The 8,593-nt window shown below is 40.3% G+C and overlaps 2 protein-coding genes across 2 annotated transcripts in view; one reads left to right on the top strand and one right to left on the bottom strand.

Moving 5' to 3' along the window:
* Positions 1–2,057, top strand: part of CSUI_007647 (atp synthase mitochondrial f1 complex assembly factor 1) — a 3,843-nt gene extending 1,786 nt beyond the window's left edge. Inside the window, exons 2-3 of the mRNA XM_068067792.1 lie at positions 647–824; positions 1,427–2,057. Coding sequence (XP_067920232.1) covers positions 647–824; positions 1,427–1,777 — 529 coding nt within the window. The 3' untranslated portion in view covers positions 1,778–2,057. The remainder of the gene's footprint in view (positions 1–646; positions 825–1,426) is intronic.
* A 219-nt stretch (positions 2,058–2,276) lies between these two features.
* Positions 2,277–8,593, bottom strand: part of CSUI_007648 (wd g-beta repeat-containing protein) — a 21,638-nt gene continuing 15,321 nt past the window's right edge. Inside the window, exons 9-13 of the mRNA XM_068067793.1 lie at positions 8,243–8,341; positions 7,933–8,036; positions 6,256–6,760; positions 5,220–5,729; positions 2,277–4,386 (exon numbers count right to left, since the gene is read on the bottom strand). Coding sequence (XP_067920233.1) covers positions 4,300–4,386; positions 5,220–5,729; positions 6,256–6,760; positions 7,933–8,036; positions 8,243–8,341 — 1,305 coding nt within the window. The 3' untranslated portion in view covers positions 2,277–4,299. The remainder of the gene's footprint in view (positions 4,387–5,219; positions 5,730–6,255; positions 6,761–7,932; positions 8,037–8,242; positions 8,342–8,593) is intronic.

Below are 8,593 nucleotides of genomic sequence, written 5' to 3' on the forward strand. Positions count from 1 at the left end.
AGATAGATTCAAGATGGATAGATGGTACGTCAGGCTTCCATGCGGGACACGCGCATCTGTTTGCACACGAGGAGGCCTTGAGAGAGTCTTTTCTTCCGATTCTCTCCTTCAACTGTTGATTTGTCTGATCTCTCCATTCCTCATTCCTCTCTTCTCTCTTCTTCTCGTCTCTTTCTCATTATCCCCACCCGCTGCTTTCCCTTACGATGCACTACCTTCAAATGACGTTATGTGGCATCGCCATCTTACACACACTATGTCTCTCTCTCTCTATATATATTTTTATATACATGTAACTTTTGCATGCATGCATCGATGAGGTGTCTTCAGCATCCATGTCACTGGATTGCAAGTAACAGATCTTATTTCTTACACCTACAAGTTGACCTACACTTGATATCTATATATCTATATCTATATATATATATATGTATAGACATACACCTCAGGGAGGTGAGGCTGCTTACTTGCCTCTCTCTTTGCTCCTGTCTTTCTCTCTCTATATAACTCCATGGATAAGAGTATGCTTTTCCTCTCTTTCTTTATTTTTCGTTTTTTCTCTTCTTTCCCCTCTCTCTTTCTCTCTTCATTCGTTCACTCCTGTCTTCTTTTCTGTTCTCTTGCTTGTTGTATTGATTGGTTTCAGTAGTCAAGCAGCTCCCCACTTTATTCTCCCACTCCCTCGTCTCTCTTCCTCTCCGACAGAGAGAGATGCTCTTACAGATACAGGAGGAGGATCGCCTTCTTTCGAGATGTTTTATACACAATTTCTAAGCCCCAAGATTTGCTTAGTTACATCACTACAAGAATTTCAGGCACGCCAAGTAAGGAAGGATACATAGACATACATACTCACATGCATACATACATAAACCTAAACATGCATTAGTCTGTACTTCTTTTCTTTCTGCCAGCCTATATGTCTCACAGGTGATATCTGCGTTTGCTACCACAAAGCGTGGTCTCTTTAGGGGTCTCCTACTTCCCAGTTTCCCTTCACGTTGTATATTCGTATACACATATACACGCGTATGACCATCATCATTGTCATCAATCTCACACATTTTGTATTGAGCTACGATGCTCGAGCCAGGGGCGTAAGGAAAAGAAAAGGTAAATCACGGTTTCAGGCTGGTCAAAGTCTAGCTAAGAGGAGCAGCAGAAAGATTTACAATTGACTCCTTTACGTGGCAGGCGGTGTGTTTAAGACTTGCTCTTCCCTTGTCGAGGTGTGAGCTGTATGTACACCTTGTTTGTTGAGGTGTATGTACACCTTGTTTGTTGAGGTGTATGTACACCGTATTTGGTGAGGTGTATGTACACCTTGTTTGTTCAAATTCGTGTACACCTTGTGTATGTTGAAAAAGGAAGTGCATATTCACCTTGTCCTTCTTCCGTGTGTGTTTTGTTTTTCTTGATTCTACAGAACAGGAATGCTTTTTCTCAGTCTTCAGTACCAGAAGGAAAAGCGTCAAGGAGAGATACACAAGAAGCGTCACCCTTTTTAGTTGTGACCTTTTATGATGAATTAATGAAAGAAAAAGATCTTGTTTTGATCAAAGGAGACATTCTACGAGGAGGCTATTTATCAAAAGATGAAGCCACACATCTTATCTCTCTCCTCCTCATGTTCTACGGAGGAGATCTTAACTTGAACAGATGGGTGCTCGAGTTCAATATGAAACCTCGAGAATTCTCTTTTGACGAGTTCCAGCAGACTTTTCCTTCATTCTTTTATACTCCTCTACAGAAATCTATCACGATACTTGACAAATAGCAATGAGATAGAGACAGGTCATGATTTTTCTGTTCGCGAAGAATCGTACTGATACTATCTCTCTATTGCTTTCAAGAGAAGGAAGTAAACAAGGTTAACTTGGAGAGATGTCGAGCTTTTCTCGATTGATCTGTCCATCGTCTTCTTTTCTTCATGTGGCGTCTGACTCTTCTTGACTACATCTGTCTGTCTTTGTCTTCTCTTCGTCAATACTTTCTTCATCTGATCTTCGTGGATTCTTCCTTTCATGCTGGCTAATTAGAATAACCTTAGACGCGTGGAAATCGTTCTACACAAAGAATCCAGAAGAAAACCGCTACGATAAGCGACCATATTGCATCCCAAATCTAGCTCTTCTAGCTAGATAGATACACACTTGCTGGTCCCGTGTCTGTGATTTCTCCTGTTCACATAAAGCGAGACAAACGACTGGAGAAAAGACGACGGAGAAAGAGAGAGAGTAAAAGAAGACGGGAAGATTTTCGCGGTAAGATACTTTTTCGGTCTTGAAGATCAAGAAAGAGAAGACGGAAAGAAACGAAGAAAGAACGTATCCCAAGTGGCTCGCTAGGAGGTCAAGAAGGAGACGGACTGAGCAGACAGAACAAGTTCTAATCTTCGAGTGTACATACAGACAAATTCCTTGTGACTGAATGGAGTCTTCGAGAATAAGACAGTCTAATAGATAGATAGACCTTCGTTAAGTCATTTAACAGGCCAATGGCACAGAAGAGAGAGATGATGGTATCACCTTCTCCTCCATGTCTCGTTCAAGAATAGACAGGAAAAGGACGCGTACTTGCGCCTTAAGAGAGATTTCGACTCTAGGTACGTGGTTGCTCTCTACCCGAGCAAGTACGTACCTACACACCCGCCCACACGTTAAGTTTCTCCTTATCTATGTGAATCTATCTATCTATCTCTGTGAATCTATCTATCATTAATCTATCTATCCATCTACCTATCTATCTATGTGTTTGACGTTCTTCTGAGGTGTACGGGGATGTCCGTTTCGAGTCCTTTTCTCTAGCTGTTCAACAAGGAAAAAACAACGCAACAGCATGTTCCTCCTCGAGATATAAAAAGCCTATAGATAGATATCTTGACGAAATACAAGAAGCGAAACAGAAATGAATCCTTCTTTTTCTCTTTCTTGAAGACAGGCTGGCCGTCTTGGACTAGTAGTAGTAGTAGCAGACACGCATTGATTGAGGGGGAAAGAGAGACAGGAGACAAAAGTTCGAAGAAAGAATGAAAGACATGATGCTCATAATAATAGCCATGTAGAGGGAGTGCATGAGTAGAACCTGCGATTTGTTTGGATTCCTCTTTCATTGAGAAGAGAAATACCAAGAATTGAGGAATAAAAGAAACACTTCGTCTTCTTCTTCGTCTGTATGTCTTCTGTTCATGTATGTGCGTGTGTAGAATGAGGAGTGCTTCTCTCTCGATTCAAAGGAGTCACCATTCTATCCACATCAATACATGGACCAATACATATATATATATAGATAGATAGATAGACAGATGAATAGATAGATAGATAGATACGTCAGACACGAAAGTAGACACATGGATAGTAGTAGTAGTAGACATAGATCAAATGTATAGATGTGTGGGTATGGATGGATGTACAGTGCTTTCCTCTTCATTCATTCCTTTATCCAGCTATCCAATCGAGCGATAGAGAGAGCTATAAGCAGTTGATAAGCGTCTTCTTCAAATGCAAAGAAACACGAACAAACACACGTTGTAGACATGCAATACAACAGCATCGACTAATGATCCATACACCTAAATCTATCTATCGTAATGTGAAAGTGAGAGAAATCTCCGCATGCATGCAATCTTAAGGCTAGGACGGCGAACTTCGCTGAACACCTTCTTTCTCTTTCTGCGATGACCATGATAATAGCGAGTTATCCCGCTAATCATTGAGAAAAGAGCAAGAAGAAAACAGCATCTCTCAAAGAAATAAGAAAGAGAAAGAAAGAGAAACAAATCGATAGATGAACTCTCCTTCTTATATATCACTACCCAATCGGACTAATGAAGATGCAGGAAAACTGAGAGAAGAGCGAGGCTCCCCTGATAGGCATAGAGACACATCGATCGATCGGCCGAAGATGATATTTATCTCTCATAGAAAAAAACAAACAAGAATCATATACAAGAAATCTCTCTACTTCTCTATTCTTATTAAGAAGCTATGTATCATGTACGTACACCCCGCCGAGTGTACTGACACCACGTTGCGATGAGTCTACTGATGGATTCGACCAAGAGAGAGAGATAAAGATATCCCTTGGACGCGCTGTGTTGGATGAATATTCAAATCAAGTAAGAAAAGAAAGAGAAACTTCAAGGAAGGAAAGACGGAAGAATCGATTGAAAGATACATAGATAGATGCTAATAGATAATTGATAGAGGCAATGAGAGAATGAAAGAAAGATAGAAGTTGAGGTGACAAGCATTTCCTTCGTAGACTTCTCTTGTTTCTGCTTCCTTTTCTTTTGGTCGGTCAGTCATGGGGGGGTTCACGAGGCTGTAGATGAAGAGGCTCATTGTGCGAGAGAAGATCTAGCATTCTCTCTATCACTTCCACACCCTAGACATTCATCAGACACAAAGAAAGAAAGCAGAAAGACACAATGAACGAACCAAAATGAGAGGTATCATGCACACACCTGTATATTAGCCGACACATACACATAGGCAGACACCTACACAAATACATATCTATATATATATATATATGCATATACAGCTACATACAGATACATATACTTTGGACCAGGGATATATCCTGGGAGGAAAGTCATATACGATGAAAGAGAAATACAGAAGTAGATAGATAGAAGAAAGATACATAGGTTAAAGACAGACTGATTAGAGACAGATAGATTAAAGATAGATTGAATATAGATAGATAGATTAAAGATAGATGAGGAGTAAGTGATCGAAAGAATGAAGACTGAGTGGATGAGGCGAAGCTCCAAGAGTTTGATATACAATGATGATAATAATACATGTACCATATATATACGTGTATCTACCCTTTTGAAGATCTAATATATCTCTATATGTATCAATATGCCTACATCTACGTAACTATCCATTATAATGAACGTGCATGATCTTCCCTTGTTCATCCCTCAGAGCGTCTTCCATCCAATACAAATTGATAGACAAAGGAGATCTACGACTATCTATCTACATCTATATACGTTTACCTCTCTATCTATTGCTATCTATCTAAATATCTATCTTTAATCTAGATATCTATCTATCTATCTCTTTCTCTTCCCTTCTCCACTCTGAGTTCAAGATGGAAGAATCAAGGTAGTTAGAATACGAAGAAAGAAGAGAAGTGACGTTTCTTCCACGACTTCTTCTTTTTCTTCTTCTTGTTTCTCCTTGGTCCCTTCTTGTCTTCTTTACCTTATAGAGATTGATAAGGCGTATTCGTTCATTCGGTAGATGAGCGTTATCGCTACTCTGACCTAAAGGAAGTTGAAGCGGAACCACTTCTGTTTCTTCTTCTTCTTCTTTCTCCATTCTTCTTCTTATTCTTCTCTTTTCTTCTTCTTCCTTCTTCTTCTTCTGATCATCATCTTCCTCATCTCGTTTCTTTCTTCTCTCTCTCTCTTCTTCTTTAGGCTCTCCTTCATTATCGAGAGAAAGACGGGAAGAAGAAGAAGAAGGTTTTTCTTTCATCCTCTCGTGTGCTTTAGAATTCTTCCCTCCTTCCGAAGAGGAAACTTCCCCAACACATGAAGGGCTTTTCAGCGCTAAGATGTCTCGAAGAGGAGAAGAAGAAGACGACTTCTTTGGACGATAAGTGTGATGCATGTGTAAGCACTGAACGTGGCGAGTCAAGAGATCAGTTAGAGTCTTTATCACAGGCATCGAACCTCCTTCCAATATATGCACTGGAGCTCGACCCCACACCTACACATACATACACAAAAAATAGACAGAGACAAATAAATAGATTAAAGATAGATAGATAGATAGATAGGCAAGTCAAAGACAGATAGACAGACTAACTATAGAAAAGAACGAATGAAATAAATGCATATACATAGCTTTAAGTATTTAAGACTGACCGACACACACAGAGATAACGGGACATATATACGTCTATATATATGTATGTATGTACACATAGAGATGTATCTATTTAGAGAGAGCATAAGTATGGTGCGAATTGAGTGGAGTCGGCAATATGATGATCGTGTGACTGTGGATGTATGGATGTATATGTATGAGTATATATGTATGCAATGAATATGTATGTATGACTATGTCTGAATCTATATCTATATATGTCTATGTAAATAGGCGACTATCCTTTCCCTCTTATTGTACCTGTCTTTTTTTCTTTTCTATCCCTTTATGCTTTGTCTGTCTATGACTGCTATGTCTCTTCAACCTTTCCATCCGTCTCCCCCTCGCCTGCCTGTCTCCTGCCTACCTGGTGGACGGCTTCATGAGCCGCCCCGTAGAGCGATTTCGCATTTCGTGTGAGTTTGTTGGTTCTCCAGCTCTGTCCATGTCCCACCAGCTGTACATACACCTGATTGGTCGAGTGGAGATCTTTGAAAACACGTTCGACATGTTGCTTCAGTCCCTCGAAGATCTCTATAGGATCCTGAGGAGGTACGAGCCTTATACAGATATCACAGCAAGACATCGAAGGCATAATACGGAAATTCCCTCCGAGTCCTCCTCCCGCTGGGCCTCCTCCTTTGCTAATGCATGCATGCGAGGAATGAAGATGAACGTGGTCGCAGAGCGGGCCTCTTCCTTCTTTATTCATGTTATGGTGCGGCTGATGGGAATCGACTGTCATGGCGCTAGAATGGAACATCGATGAAGAAGAAGAAGTAGAAGTAGAGAGAAGGCTATCAAAGACTCCAGCTGAAGAGCCTTGCGCAGAGGATGTGATATTTACCACGCTAAGACAAGGCTCGAACCATCTGATTGAGAAAGACAAAATACACACTAAAAGAGAAAGATAAAGAGGAACACCGTGGAGACGAAACAAAGAAATGGAGAAGAGAAGAAATAACATTGGGAAGAAAAAGGGAAGATCAGGTATACAACTTTACTCAAGTAAGATATGAAGAGATCTATAGGTAGACCAATAGCTGTATTGGTCTAGATATCTCTATGTAGAGCTATGGGGCTATGTGTGACGCTTCTTTATAAGGTTGACTTGCTTCACGAGAAGGAAAGAGAAGAAGCGGGGGAGAAGGCTCTTTTTCAACTCTCTTCTTGCTTTGACGAGGTGTACGTACACCTCTCCTGCCCAGGTTGAATTGAGAGCGATAGAAAGATGACTCCGAGAAAGACAACACTCGACTAAGAAGAAACAAACTGTCTCTCTCTCTCTCCCTCTCTCCCAATCTCTCTCTCTCTCATGTAATCTGAAGAAACAGATCACTCCGTAGGAAACATTGTACATTCAGTTATATATATATATATATAGATATAGATATATATACATGTGTGATAAATCATAGATTAACATATATATATATATATATATACGGCAGTACATGACCTAGGAGGCACCTTATATGCCGGGATTATGAACGCATCTGGATAGAGAAGAAGACAAAGTAGAAAGGGGGAGTGAACGTCCTTTCATATACCCGAGTTATATGTCTGTACAGATGTCGTCTATTTACATACGATAGAGAGGCGGATATTTCACGAGTATCTACAGTAATACAGCCACAGACACACGTCGAAATTAACATAGGATCCACGGAGAAATAGAGACAAAACACTCCAGCTCGTGAGAGGCTCTCCTTCCTCTCCGTTTTCACAAGGAACTCGTATCAACCTAACAGCACATCAAAACAAATATAGCTTCTCGCGCTGCCTCTATGTCTATACATATATATATATATATATCTACATGTATAGAGATCTGTATCTCTATATCTACCAGTCTATCTATATGTGTAGATATATGTAGATCTACTTATGTGTGTGGATGCACGACAAATATATAGGAAGACCCTCCCCAGGCAAACGATAGACATGAATGAGAGATACAGTGTCTACTGGAGGAAAGGAAGAGTGTATAGGTGGGGTGTATGTACAGGTGTGTGTAGACATATGTCTTTACCATTCATCTTACCTCTTCTGGAGTAACACAGAAGGATCGGAACTGCGAAGACCTGCTTGTCTTACAGAAGCAAAGTAATCAGCTGTATCAAAAGGAACATTCTTCAACGATTCAAGCTGAATACACAGACAACATACAAACATATTCCTAGATAAAGGAGATACATTGAAGAAAGAAAGAAAGAAAGGAAGGATAGATAGATACATAGACAGATAGATAGATAGATAGATAGACACGAGTACAGAGGTCGCTGAGACGGATATGTATATGGACAGACAGATAGAGGCTAGATAGAGGGAGAAGGAGAGAGTGATAAGCTTACCTCTTGTTGAGAGATAGGGTGTATACGGTCGTAGAAGTGTGGCAGAAGGACACGCCCGGTACGGATGTCTGTAAGGCTTGAGACAACATGAAGAAGCTCCTACAACAGAATCGAAGAAGATAGAAAGACAAACAGGAAGAAAAGAGACAAGACACGAGGATGACTTCTTTGATCTTCTTGCACAATCCGTTAGTGTACATACAGGATGGAAAATATACACATACATCGTCTTCCTTCTTACTCTACTTGCTGAGATTCTTCATCGTATCACCTCTAGATATCTGTCTATAAATGATAGACCATTCATCTTTGTTTCTATTCTCTACATCAGAAAGACAAGAGATTCGGATG

This window comes from Cystoisospora suis (assembly GCF_002600585.1).
Source record: "Cystoisospora suis strain Wien I chromosome Unknown contig_4106, whole genome shotgun sequence".
In the NCBI taxonomy this organism is placed as follows: Eukaryota; Apicomplexa; class Conoidasida; order Eucoccidiorida; family Sarcocystidae; genus Cystoisospora; species Cystoisospora suis.